Raw genomic sequence first — 14,372 nt, forward strand, 5'->3', positions numbered from 1 at the left:
AAAGGGAGGAGAGAGAGGGAGTGAGGGGGAGAAAAAAAGAGTAAAAGAGAAAGAAAGGGAAAAGGAGAGAGGGAGGGAGTGGGAGGAAGAGAAAGAGGGAAAAAGTAAGAGGGAGAGAAAGAGACAAAGAGAAAATGGAAAAGGGAGAAGAGAGAGTGGGAAAGTGGGGAAAGAAAAAGGGGAGGGAGAGGGAGGAAAGACAAAAACAAAGAGAGGGAGGGAGGGGAAGAGAGAAAGACAGTTATTGAAGAGAAACAGAAGAGAGAGAAATAGGAAGGAGGGGAAAAAGGAAAAGAGATAGACAAAGGGAAGGGGACAAAAAGGAGAGATGAGAAGGAGAGAGAGATACAGAGAAGAAGGGAAAGTCAGAGAAGGGGGAAATAAGTAGAACAAATAAGGATTAAGTATGACAGAAAGAAGGAAGAGAGGAAAGATGGAATAAAGGAGGATGAAATCAGATGAGGGGAGAGAAACGAGTAAGAGAATATGAGAAGGGCAGGAAAAGGAAACAGAGAAAGAGAAAAAAAAATAAAAGAGAGAAAGAATAAACAGAGAGCACCAGCAGCAACCATTGCAAATAACTACCAAGTGCACAGAGTATTAGGGAGCCTGCCCACCAAGACGCATGAGCAGGAATTCCATGACTACAACTAGAAAACACTTTATAGGAAGAAAAGGAGATTGACGTCTTTGGAGAGACATTAACAATTCATGTTTGGGATGGGATAACAACAAAAATGACAATGCTACCTAAATGAATTTAAGATTTAGTGCCATATCAAACTACCAAAGAGATATTTTATAGAGCTGAAGAATAAAATAAAATTCATCCGGAGGAACTTAAATGTGTAAGCATCTCACGGGACAGAATGAAAAAAAAAAATACTGGAAAGAAGGAATCCCAGTGGTCCCAGATTTCAAACTCTAAGTCACGGGTGGGGAACCTGCAGCCTCGAGGCCACATGTGGCCCTCTAGGTCCTCAGGTGAAGACCTTTGACTGAGTCCAGCGAACTTTGGTCTATTTGTACAAAAATATTTCTAACAGCATATTTTGTAGTAGCAAAGAACTAGAAACAAAATAAATGGGGCAATTAAATTGGAAAATGGCTGAACAAATCATGGTCTGTGATTGTAATGGAATATCATCACTCCGTAAAGAAATTATGAAAAGAACAGCTTCAGGGAAAACTTCAAAGACTTGTATGAACTGATGCCGAGGGAAATGAGCAGAACAATTTCTATATTAACTCTAACATTGTAAAAGAAAACAATTTTGAAAGGATCTCTGATTAATGTAATAACCAATTATAATTCCAGAGGACTGTTATTGCAATGTGCTTCTCACTTCTTGAGACCAACATTTTCAGACATGACGAAGGTATCAGTTTGTTTTGCTTGAATAAGTCTGTGTACACACAAATCTGTATGCATGTGGGGCCGCTGGGTGGCACCATGGATAGCTCCGGGAATGGCATCAGGAAGACTCACTGTTCAAATCTGGCCTCAGATGTGGGACTCTGGGCAAGTCACCTAACTTTGCCTCAGTTTCCTCATCTGTAAAATGAGCTGGAGAAGGAAATGGCAAACCACTCCAGTATCTTTGCCAAGAAAACCCCAAATGGGGTCATGGAGAGTCAGACATGATTAAAGTGACTGCCCAACAGCAACAAAATGAAATATGCACATATACACACATACAGATATACACATGTGTGTATTATAACATACACACACATGTGCACATGCCGTGTATATGTGTGCACCACAGCTCATGGGCTCTCTGGTCCTCTCTGTATAGTTTCATAATTCGCCGTTTCTGTATACACATCTGCATATATAATGCTCAAGAAAAACAAATAAAATCACATGTGGAAGATCTCACTGTATTTTACACAGCATTAGAGTTTAAATAGAGAGATCATCAAGGAAACGTCGAAAGCGCACACACGTGATAGCAGGCAGCTCGGAAGGGGGTCGGGGAGCGGGCAGCTTGGAACCTGCTGTGTTGCATTTAATCTACGCTAGTTAAGAAGTTTGATATAATACAAGTTCAGAGTTTCACACACCACCTCCTTTTTCCTGATTTTCTTTGCGTGTCAAAGTGATCACATTTAGTAAGTTCATAATGAAAATTAAAAAAAAAAAAGCCAGAAGACGGGAGGAGAGAATGCTGAAGGGAAGGGAGACAGAGTGTGAACGAGGGGAGGGAGGAGAGTGAAAGAAAAGCTCCGAGAAGGGTGGAAAAGAAGAAGAGACAGAGGGTCCAAGGGGCAAGGGAGGCAAGCGGGTTTCTGTACCTTCTCTGTGGGCCCCTTCGGTTCGTGCTCCTTCACCCTGCATTCCAGGTCCGGGGCGTGACAGCAGGAAGCATGAAGGCTCATAGCCCCTCGGCTCACACACTGGCTGTGACCATGCCGGCTTTTCATGATGGGCTTCACCTGGTCCACAAACTCCTCCCTTTGGGAATGGGACGTGCAGCCTGCAGGAAGAGGGAGCGTCGGCTCAAAGCCCGTGGACCTGTCCAGGTTCCAGGTTCTGGTCCAGGCTCCCGCCCTTCCCGGGACTGCCTGCTATCTGTAGAGGGGGTCCTTCTAGTGCTGGCTTCCTTCCTCTCCACTTCTCCTGTCCTTTCAGCCCTGGCTGATCTTTGTCCTGACGGTTAAAGTCCACTCCCATGGCCAGTCCCAATGACCTAGAGGCTGCCCTGGCTGTGCCTCAGTTTCCCCTTCTGTGAAAGGAGGGAGCTGGGCTAGATTAGTGGTTCCCAATATGTGGCCCAGGGACTGATGAGGTCCCTAAGACCCCTAAAGGTGGCTATGAAGTAAAAAATATTTTTTATTATAATACTAAGGCGTTTTCATTCCTAATATGATGAACATCAATAGAAATAATCCATGTAAACAAAAGCATTTGTAAAAAGGAGTCCTGAGACCAAAAAATAAGAATTGCACTTTCTCCCAGACCTCTTGCAGCTGTGACATCCCTTGTTCTAAGGCCCCTCCCAGACCTGACAGACCCTGTTCTAAGGCCCCTCCAAGCACTGACATCCCCTGTTCTAAGGCCCCTCTCAGCCCTGACATCCCCTGTTCTAAGGGCCCTCCCAGCCCTGACATCCCCTGTCCTCTGGCTCCTCCCAGCTCTGACATTCCTTGTTCCAGAGTTCCTCCCATTCTGGTAGTCCAAGATTCCATAAACTCTATTCTGAAGTATCATTTGGTTTCCTCTGTGGCTCGTGGCTGGCACCCTGCCCCAGATCTCCTACCTGTGACTACATGGCCGTCCTCAGCACAGTGGGCATGCACCTCTCCAGCAGCCTCCTCCTGGTGAGCTGCCTGGATGTGACATTGGCCTCTGGGGAGCACACAGCACCTGGCAATGGCGTAGACTCCCTGTCCCCCAAACGCATTGTAGGCCAGGCATTCTTTCCTGCCCTCACGGACCTGAGATTTAAAAACAATATTACCAACAATGTACCCATAAAATAAAAACAAGCACGCAAACACCACAGCTCATCCCAGATGTGCTTAAAAAGGCAGCCCATGATCACAGACATTGGCGCCTTCACTTTGGGATCCCCCAGCATTTTCGAGTAGCTCCTAGGTGCTGGCTCAGTGACCTTCTGTGTCCCCTGATTCTTTCCCTGCCCTGACAATCTCTGCTCCAATTCTAAGGTGCTTTTTGCCTCAAAGGCCCATCATCCTGGGACATGCTGGGACATCCTGGGACCTGTTTCTTCAGAGATATTCAGCCCAGAGGCTTCTGCTGGGCCAGCAGGATGTCAGGGCCAAATTGCTTTCTGCTTGGATTATTGTTGTTTTTGCTGTAATTTAAAATGGCAATTAGGTTATTGGACTTTGTGTTCTGATCCATGACAGCCTCAACGTTTTGAACTTGGCATGGAAGGCACTCATTATGTACACGATCTCTTTATTCCCTTCTTCCCCCTGTCTAGCTTGGGAAATACTGGGGTGTGGGGGGATTCCACTTTACAGAGAGGAAACTGAGACCCAAGGAAAGAAAGGTAACCCTCAGAAGAAAGGGAACGGGAATCATCTTCTGGGGCTGAGATTAGGGCCCCTACCTCTGGACGGCACTGAACCATGGCTGTCAAGGGAAGGACTTCCCAGGACTGATCAGTCCCAAGATGGTGGAGGGACAGCTCCTCCTGGGCCTCAGGGCTGAAGAGAGGAGAGCCAAGAGAGAAACGCCCCGTGCTCCCCCAAGAAGGGTGCCTTGTTCCCTGCTCCCTTTTAGGAGGACATGCTCCCCAAGTCAGGCTCTCTGGGGTCGGTGCAGGAGGAATGGATCGCGCAGGATGGTGCGGGTTAAGGGAAAGGGCCCTGGAAGGAGAGTGGGCTAACCTGGGCCAGGCACTAGCTGTGGGACCCTGTGCAGGTCACTAATCTCAGTTTCTTTGCCTATAACATGGAAACAATGATGCTAACCCAATTCATTTTAATTCTTTCCATCCTAATCCTCTCCAGTGCAGCCTGACCCACACAAGCTGTGAGTACCAGCCAGGAAGCGTCTGAGGAAGGCTCGATGTTGGTGATGGCCTCGAAGGGTGCAAATGCTGATGCAAGTATGTTCAACTCCCCCCCCCACACACACACACACACTCCATATATTCTGAGATCCCAAGCACATACAATGCACACAGATACCCCATGAAGACAGAAACCCACATAACATATAGGTGGCCCTATTATAATCACGCCAGCAGCACACAGATGATGAGATTGCAGAGTCACAGATTCAGAGATGGAAGGAACCTTCTATGCCACTGGATCTCCCTCCCCCTTTCTCTCCCCCTTTTGCAAATGGGGAAACTGAGGCACAGAGAGGTTAACCAAGGTCCATTGGCATTTACTGTGCCTTATCACTCACGAGCATGCAAGCACACAAATTGTACCTCTCTGGGCACATACAAACACAAAAAGAATGCCTGCATTGAGAGAGGCATCAGAGGACTGGGGCTCAAAGCCTGCCTCTGAGGCTCTCTGTCTGTGAGTTCACTGGGAAATGCACTTCAGCTCCTTGGGCCTCAGTGTCCTCAATGGTGCAGGGAGGGGTGGGACTAGACCAGCTCTGAGATTCCTTCCAACTCGGCCTCTCGGACCCTGTGATCTGGGCACGGAATTCTCACACAGAAGCATCACCTCCATCCGCTCTCCTCTCCTTTTCCCGCTTCTGGAGAAACTGGAGCAGCTCAGCATTTCCTCATTGCCACTGCAGTGGGCCACAGCAACGGCCGTCCGAGTCGGGCCCGAGTTCGAGGACCACACTGTCCGGCAGTACAGCTGCTCCTCTGAAAGAGTACACGAGGCCCCCCGCCCCAGGGCCCAGACGTGAGTGCAGGAGAAAGGAGGGACCAGGGGCCAGGCCAAGAGGGCATTCTGATCCCCAGCAAGCAGCCGGCTTTGGACACTGCCAGGAGGACCCACCCCATGGTGCCAGGGACAGAGGCAGATGGACTAGACCCACTACACTGATCTGTACAGTCACATGTTATTTGGAGGAGGCTGGAGATGGGGACAACCTGGTGAATTTCTAAAGGTCAGGAGTCTGAGCCACTGGGAGGAGAGTCCGTGCTGGCATACCAGTTAGCCAGTCTGGCACTGAAGCCCCAATGGGGAGGGATGGCCTTCGGTGTCCACACCACCCCTGGATACAAACTGTGGGATCGACGCTACGTAGAAATTGCAATCAGCCTGAGCCGGTTCCCCTGGTGCTGAAGGGGCAGAAGGAAGGGCGTGCCACCGAGGCACTTGGGGGACACATTAGTACTTCTGTCCTTGCTCTATCTTCAAAGTCAGTATCTTCTGTAAAAGCCAGCTGAAGTGAGCTGGACATGTAGCTGGAGCCAAAGGGAGCCTAGGGCTGGTGGTGTTAGAGAGACACCCCCAATACCCAGAACGGAGGCTCAGGAGCTCCGGCTGTGCTCCAGATGAGCTGAGTCAGTGGGCATGGAATCGAAGGGACCTCAGCATACAGAGGGCCAAGGCTCAAAGGCCCATGAAATGTGGCATCAGAACTGGGAGGGATCTTCTGGAACAGAGAAAGTCAGATCTAGAAGGGACCTTATCACATGGAAAGCAACCGTTGGAAGGATCCTTAGAACACAGAATGTGAGAGCTGAAAGGGACACAGCAAGACAGCCTCTCTCCTTGAAAGGGGCCTTAGAACAGGGGATGTCAGGGCTGGGAGGGGCCTGAGAATCTATGTTTTAACATAGCATAATTTTATTTTATTTTTTAAAGCAATTGGGGTTAAATAACTTGCCCAAGGTTACATGGCCAGTTTTTTTGTTAAGTATCTAAGGCCTGAACCGAACTCGGGTCTTCCTGACTCCGGGGCCAGTGCTCTTACTCACTGCGCCACCTAGCCGCCCCCATAGCATAATTTTAAAACCAAAGATAGGTTGGATGTAGTGGAGAGTCAGTTTTAATGTCAGGAAGATCTGAGTTCAAGTCCTGCCTTGGAAACAGACTGGCTGTGGAGCCCTGGGCAGTTGGATTCACCTCTCTGTTCTCTCCAGGCAACTCAAAAAGACAATAAATGTCCACAGTGGGAGTCTGAAATCACATGCGGACTCCTCCCAAATTAACATAATTATAACAGCTCACATTTTCTGGGTGCTCCCAACACTGTGGCAAAGTAGGTAGCAGAACTATTATTACAGCTCCCATTTTATAGGGGAGAAAACAGTGAATGCAGCCAGTAACTGCCACATCTGGGACAAACCAAGGTCTCTAGACTCTGAATCAGCCACTTTTTCCCTGACAGGGTCCAAGAAGCATGGGTTTGGAAGGAAGGAGAAGCAGAAGGAGGGTGCGGAGCCCCCTGCGGAGCTCCAAGAAGCTCACCTGCCCCGAGGCTGGATGGCAGCCCGGCCACCAAATTAGGGGTCAGCAGCCTCTGGTCTTCAGGAAACCAGGCTTCGTTGATCAAATTCTTGGTAGAGAAATGAATCAGTCGCTGCCTGAGTTCTGAGATGGTCAGGCTGGGCTCAGCACTGAGGAGCATGGCAGTGATGCCTGAGAGAAAAACCACGGCTGCTTTGGCCCCAAACCATCCTCTCCTGCTTCCTCTTCCTCTTCTTCCTGCTTCCTCTCCGTCCTTCCTCCTCCTCCTTTTTCTTCCCCCTCACCCTCCTCCTCTTTCCCCCTCCCCCTCCTCCTCCTCCTTCCTCTCCCTCCCCTTCCCCACTCCTCCTCCTCACACACCTATGCACAGGCCTGCCCAGACCCCCCTGCCCCCAAGGACTTCAGGGACCCTCCACTGCCCTGAGGAAGCTTCATGTCTAGCTCCAGCTTTTTAGCATGTTTAGACAGGATTCCCCTCCCCCACGTTACATTTCAACCCAATGGTCCCTACGGGATTTTCCATCTCCAGCCTCCCTGCCTTTGCCCTGGCTGTCCTTCATGTCTGGAATGCCGTCCTTCCTCACTCCTCCTCTGGAATCCCTCATGCCCTGATGGTTTTTGGAGTTCAGGAGTGTGGTTGTGTCTAACTCTTTGTGACCCCATGGACCATCATCCATGGGATTTTCTTGGCAAAGATACTGGAATGGCTGGTTATTTTTTTTCCAGTGGATTAAGGCAAAGTTAAGTGACTTATCCAGGGACACAGAGCTAGTAAATGTCCAAGGCTGGATTTGAAGTCAGATCTTCCTGACTATAAGGCCAGTACTCTGTCCACTGAACCATCTAGCTGCCTCCCTATCCCCAACAAATCAGTGTGGTTACTCATTTCACACATTTCCTTTGCCTACTTAACTAGAGAAAATGTCCTTTCTCTCAATAGGAGTGTAAGCCCCTTGAGGGAAGAGATGGTTTTGTTCTTGTCATTGTATCTTTGTGCCTGGCCCTTTGTGGGCACTCAGTAAATGCCTGCTGAGTCCCCTCTTGTCTTGCTTGTAAGACTATAAACTCTTGATACCAATGAGGTCATGTGTCTCCCTCAGCACCTAGCACAGGGATGGGCATACAGTTGGTGCCCAATAAATGTTGGCGGGTAAAGCTCTGGGGTGCCCCATAGGAGGGCAGGAGCCACATACCCGCAACATGGGCAGCAGCCTGAGACGTTCCACTCTGAGAGGTGAAGCAGGTGCTGCAGTCACTGGAGGCCCCAATGATGTCTTCCCCAGGAGCAAAGAGGTCCACGCAGCGGCCAAAGTTGGTCCCCAGGGCTCCCATGGTGATTGGCTGGTCATGTGAGTTTGTGGCCCCCACAGTGATGACCTAGAGGGGAAGAGGGTAACAAGGTCCCAAGCAGGGAGAACAGGGCCCAGGCTCAGGCCAAGGAGTGTCCAGTCAACTGTCCTGAGGACAAAGGCAGCAGCCCTGAGGCCTGTGGACTGCACTCCTTAACAGGGGAGAGGCCAGCTAGCCTTGGAGTCAGAAAAACTGGTTCAGAGAAGTCTCCGAATATGACTGGGGCAGGATGAGGCAGCCATGGTGGGCTACATGCTGCCCTAATGAGGGAAATGGCCACATTCATGCATCACAGACTTGGAAGTGGGAGGCACCTTCAAGACTCTACTTCAACCCCCTTGTTTTATAGAGGAAGAAACTGAGACCCTGAAAATGAATGCCCCATTCCTCCTGCCAGTGTCCTGCACAGGCCCCAGCAGAAGAAAGGGGTGTGCTCCACTGGGATCATAGGCTCATACCTGCCTTTATAACATTGGACCTCAAGCCTTCGGCCTGCTCTCCCATCCTTCATCCTTCCCTCTCCCCAATCCCTATCTCCCATCCCATCCCAAAGGGCCTTGGCCTGCCTTGTGTGGTTATGTGTGGTTTGTCCTTCATTCTCAGAGAGGACCATGACATCAGGGAGATGATGACATGACTTGCAGTTGACTTTGATTTGAGTGAGGCAGGACTGCGCAAGGTCCCCATCCTCGCTTTCTCCTCCAGAGCCATCTGGGTCCAGCAGTCAGACATTTGTCAGGGCTACTAGAGATGGTGCAGGTTTCAATGGAAGGCCCTGGCCCTTTTAAGCTAAGGTTTTTTCAGGTTCTTACTTAGAGTGAGGCAATGTTCATTCAGTGAATAGGCCTCTTTAAGAAGTGAGTCAAGGGATGGTCCCTTTAATTAAAAAAAAAAATCAACTTTGAGGGGAAGCCCCTCAGGGTTGCTGGTCCCCTCTGAGTCAGGAGGGCCCACAAAAGCACCATTAAGTGGGGCTTAGACAGGGCAGGGACCCGTTGTTGAGATTCAGAGTGAACTGGATTTGAGGCTTGATCTTTGAGAAAGAAATCTAGCCAGTAAGCCCCAAGTTCACTAAGTAGGTTTCCCTGCCTTTGGGCAGCCTTACCTCAGGCTCGGAAGCTGGAGAGTACAAGCAAGCGTCTTCCTTGTAGTTGCCAGCAGCCGCAATCATCACCACCCCTGTGCGCACCATTAGCCGACAGGCAGCATTCAGGATGCGGCTGTATCCCCCGGCAAAGGGAAGCAGGACCACCAGGGGACTGTAGGGCTGGGCTCTCTGGGTCGTCCGGATGAACTCCAGGCCTGTTCACCGCACAGAAAAACAAAACCCTCCATCACCTTGTCTGAGGACAGCGAGCAGCCGAAGCTGGCCATGCCTTAGCAGGGCATGGAAGGCTCACAAGATGTGGTGCTGAGGAACCTTGGAAGAGCTGGTCATCGGCCTTCTCCCATGCCAAACAGGGAGCTGATGGCCAGAGAGGGAGCAGGGCTTGTCCAACATCACAGAGGCAGCCTTTTCAGGGCTGAAAGGGGCCTCAGCAGCCATCTAGTCCAACCCAGAGATGACTAAGGTCATCCAACCTCCTCTCGCAGATGCCCACTGATAAGGAGCTCCCCACCTCCTGAGGTACTTGCTAGCTGTGTGGGCCTGGGAAAGCCACTTAATCTCTGTCTGACTCAGTTTCCTCAACTCTAAAATGAAGATAATAGCCCAATCTCGGAAGATTATTGTGAAGATCAAATGAGATATTAATGTAAAATACTTAGCACATTACTGGGCACATAGTAGGTGCTATAAAATGCTTATTCCCTTGCCTTCCCCTTCTGCCTCCCACATCAGGGCAGGGCTAGTGCACCTCTGTACTTCCCAGAGTGCCAAACCCAGGGACCACTCCTTTCAATCCAACCTAAACCCGTCATGCTGCAGGGAAAGCTCATTGGATCAGGTCAGTTTGGAACCAGGTGGGTGACCACTCACCGATGAGCGTGCCGCTGACTGTTCCCTTGCCTTGACAGTTCAGGACCCGGAGGCTCCGGACGTTGGCCCCTTTGGCAACACCAGCATCCTTGCCACTCACCACTCCAGCCATGTGGGTTCCATGACTGTCACATTTACTGGCCTGCCAGGAAAACACAAGGAGAGGATGGCGATTAAAAATATCTCTCTGCTCACAATGGTTCAAAAGCACATCGGGAGACCCTTTGTGACCCTCAGAACTGATGCTGGATCACTGGGGCAGAGGTTGGTGCTTCTCAAACCCTGGTGGGGGTGCCATGAAGTCAACAGCATGGCTAGGCAGGAACAACTGAAAATCATGGCCGGCATGGCAGATGTGCTGGACAATGACGGAGGGGAGAAGGTGTCACCTGTCTGTGGAAGCGGGTGCCATCCTCCTCTGGAACATTCTCGAAGTCAGTGACAGTGACCTTCCCCTCAATCTCCCGATGTCCACTCTGGATGCTGGTGTCCAGCAGGTACACTTCCACCTGCTCACCTCTATCTGTCATAGAAAACAAATAATAATAATATCATTAGTGGAAACAAAGACCCAGCTGTCCCCTTAAGTCTGCTTTGCAGAAGGCACATAGTCCTGTGGCAGCGAGCTCCCCTGTCCCTAGAGGGGTTACAACATGAGTTCAATAAGGAATGTAGAAGAGGAAATTCCAGGCCCAGTTGGCAAGGTGGACTTGAAAACCTCTAAAGTCTTTAACGCTAAGATTTTGTGTTTAAGAAGAACCTGACCAAGGTTCTAAGTTCCTAAATTCCCTCCCTGACTGACCTGAGGCTCCATCTTTAAAAGTCTTCACTTTTGTCTTATAGAAAAGGCAGACAGAGGTCAGAAGATGGTAGCTCTTGAGCTGGAAGGGACCTCAGAGGCCACTTAGTCCAACCCCCTCATTTTACAGGTGAGGAAACTGAGGCTCAGAGTCATACATCTGACAAGCCCAAGGTCATACATCTGACAAGCAGCAAAGGACTTGAACCTTCATGAAGGAAGGTCCAAATGCCACCTCTTATATGTAGCATTTCCTGATCTTCAACCAACAGCCAGTGCTCCCTCCAATTACTTAGTATATTATTTTGTCTTTCTTTGTGTTCAGGTCACATCTTTACAGTGGAATGTAAGTTCTTTTGGGTCCCAGAGGCCTTGAGGAATAGTATTTCTCAGAGCTTTTAAGGCCCCTTCCAACTCTCTTAGAAGTCAACTAGACTAACCATCTAATTAGTACATAATTATCTCTGGAAAGTTGACATTCACTACCCTGATTACTGGAGTAAATATCTAATCAGCCAGGAGTACCAGCCTTCCTCCCCAGCTCACCATCACCTAATATCTATATTGTGTATGCATGTATACACACACACACGTAGTACACACACTCTCTCTACATATTTGCACACACATACACATATGTATGTATGCATAGATAGTATGTATACAGTGTATATAGCATGCGTGTGCATGTATTTATATGTATATGCATATGTATTGTCTTTCCTGATAGGTTTCTTCCTGAAGGAAGGGGACTGTCTTACTTTAACTTTTGAATCTCCAGCACTTTGGACAGCACCTGGTACTAAGGGGAAGGGATTGAAGCTGTGATTTCATTGAGTTAGGGATCTCTCAAGTGAGGACACTTCTTCCTCCAAAGCACATAGGCACCTTCTCTGCATCTTACACTCTTAGAGAGTGCCTTGGGCCCTGAGATATTGAGTAACTTACCCAAAGTCACAAAGCCAGTATGTGTCTTCCTGGCATCAGGCCAGCTCCTTATCCACTAAAGCCCACTGCCTCTTACAAGGTGATTACTAGATGCCTGTTGATTGATTGAGGGTAGGGACTATTGTCTCTATTATTTTTGTCCCCAGTAGAGTGCCAGGTTGGTACATAATAGATGCTTAATAAATGCTTGCCAAACAAACATTCCCATACCTAACAGGAATTACTTCTACAATATCTCTGATAAATGGCTATCCAACTTCCATTTGACTTCTAGTGACAAGGAACTCACTGGCTTCATGTCTAACAAGCCTAAATATCCACAAGCCTTCTCACTCACTCTACCACCCTTCACATGAGGAATCCAAGTCCATTTAGGCCAAGTAACTAAGCAGGATTTCAGAATTTCCAAGGGACTTGAGGCCATTGAGACCATATCCCTCCATTTCACAGATGTGGAAAAACTGAGGCCCAGAAATGTCAAGTGCCCAAGCTCACATAGATAGTAAACCTCACAAGCAAAATTTGAAGTCTGGTTGTCTGACTCTAGGGCCTTTTCCACTGTATTAAATACTTTCTCTTTCCTTAGCTGTTTTTATTTTGGAGAGCTCAACTCTTGTTTGGGGGAGGTAATAGGGAAGATGGTGACTAATATCTTGGAATGATTGTGACGTCAAAACAAAACTGTAATTTTAAATGTTTTTTTTTAAAAGAATAGGGGTGGTTAAGGGGTGAAAGTGAGGGAACATGGCCAGATGGTCCCAGCACTCAACCAGTGCCCAAGAAATATTTTAACAACAAAAAAAGGTGTATTGGGTTTGGTGGTGGTGGGGAATCCTCTACAGCAGAGATTCTTAACCCCATGTCAAGTGACCAAGCATTTATTAAGCACCTACTATATGCCAGGCCCTGGAGACACAAAGAAGGGCAAAAAAAGGCTGTCCCTGCTCTCAAGGAGCTCATAATGGAATAGAGGAAACAACATATAAATGAATAGATGTAAATCAGATACAGACAGACCAAGTTTGAGATAATCAACAGAAGGAAGACCCAAGCATTAAGATAGATTGGGAAAGACTTCCTGTAGGAGGTGGGATTTTAGCTGGGACTTAAAGGAAGATGGAACAAAGAAGGCAGAGGTGGAGAGGGAGAGCCCTCCAGGCATGGGGGACACCCAGAGAGCATGCCCAGAGCTGAAAGATGGAGGGTCTTTTTGTGGTGCAGTAAGGAAGCTGGTATCAGTAGACTGACCAGTATGTAGTTAGGGATTAAGGTGTAAAAAGACTGGAAAAGCCAAGAGGGGATTCTATATTTGATCCCATGACCAACAGAAAGCTCCTGGAGTTGCTGAGTAGGGGAGTGACTTGGTGTGACCTGCATTTTAGGGAGGTGATTTTGGCAGCTGAGCAGAAGAAGGACTAGACTGAGGGAAGACTTGGAAGTAGGGAGGCCAATCAAAAGGCTAGTCCAAACATGGGATGATGAGGGTGGGCACCAGGGTGATTACAGGGTCAGAGGAGAAAAGGCAGAGATTTGGGGGACACCCATGGCTAAGAGGTGCACCCTGGGTAAAGATCCAGCCAAGGAGACTAAGAAGGAATGGTCAGACCCATAGAAGAACCAGTATCACAAAAACCTGGAGGAGAAGAGAGTCTCAAGGAGGAAAGGGTGATCAACAGCAGCAAAAGCTATAGAAAGTTCCAGAAGAATGAGGAGTAAGAAAAAGCTGCTTGACATTTCCAATAAGATCAGGGGTGAAACAACGGTGTCCACTATCACATTCTTATTCAATTTGGTACTAGAAATGTTAACAGTAGCAATTAGTAAAGAAAAAGAAATCAAAGGAATCAAATTAGGCAAAGAAGAGACCAAGCTATCATTCTTTGCAGATGATATGATGATATACTTAGAGAATCCTAAAGAATCAAGTAAAAAACTACTTGAGGGGCGGCCAGGTAGCACAGCGAGTAAGAGCACCGACTCCAGTGTCAGAACGACCTGGAGATCGAATCCCAGGCTCAGACACTTAGCACCCACCCAGAAACACCTGGCCGTGTAACCTTGAGCAAGTTACTTAACCCCAATTGCTTAGGGGCAACCAGGTGGCTCAGCGAGTAAGAGCACCGGCTCCAGTGTTGGGATGACCTGGAGATCAAATCCCGGGCTCAGACACTCAGCACCACACACAGAAATAACTGGCCGTGTAACCTTGAGCAAGTTACTTAACCCTGATTGCTTAAAAAAAAAAAAAAACTACTTGAGACAATAAATAAATTTGGCAAAGTTGCAGGATATAAAATAAACCCACATAAATCCTTGGCATTCCTATATATTTCCAAGGAAATTCAACAGCAAGAGAAAGAAAGAGAAATCCCATTTAAAGTTACTTGTAGACATTATAAAATATTTGGGAATCTACCTGCCAAACAAACC

General features: G+C 48.3%; 1 protein-coding gene across 2 annotated transcripts in view; it reads right to left on the reverse strand.

Annotated features, from left to right (window-relative positions):
- LOC138164942 (proprotein convertase subtilisin/kexin type 9-like) overlaps positions 1-14,372 on the reverse strand; it is a 31,096-nt gene that overhangs the window by 3,506 nt on the left and 13,218 nt on the right. For both annotated transcript variants that reach the window (XR_011169237.1, XM_069092924.1), the window contains exons 4-11: positions 10,585-10,718; positions 10,196-10,337; positions 9,323-9,519; positions 8,061-8,244; positions 6,868-7,038; positions 5,161-5,309; positions 3,264-3,441; positions 2,299-2,480 (exon numbers count right to left, since the gene is read on the reverse strand). Coding sequence is in view for 1 of the 2 variants with exons in the window: in XM_069092924.1 (XP_068949025.1) it covers positions 2,299-2,480; positions 3,264-3,441; positions 5,161-5,309; positions 6,868-7,038; positions 8,061-8,244; positions 9,323-9,519; positions 10,196-10,337; positions 10,585-10,718 (1,337 nt within the window). In the remaining variant the exon portion in view is untranslated. The remainder of the gene's footprint in view (positions 1-2,298; positions 2,481-3,263; positions 3,442-5,160; positions 5,310-6,867; positions 7,039-8,060; positions 8,245-9,322; positions 9,520-10,195; positions 10,338-10,584; positions 10,719-14,372) is intronic.

This window comes from Petaurus breviceps, unplaced genomic scaffold (genome assembly GCF_028583685.1).
Source record: "Petaurus breviceps papuanus isolate PSGF00001 unplaced genomic scaffold, PetGlider_PUasm1.0 207, whole genome shotgun sequence".
In the NCBI taxonomy this organism is placed as follows: domain Eukaryota; kingdom Metazoa; phylum Chordata; class Mammalia; order Diprotodontia; family Petauridae; genus Petaurus; species Petaurus breviceps.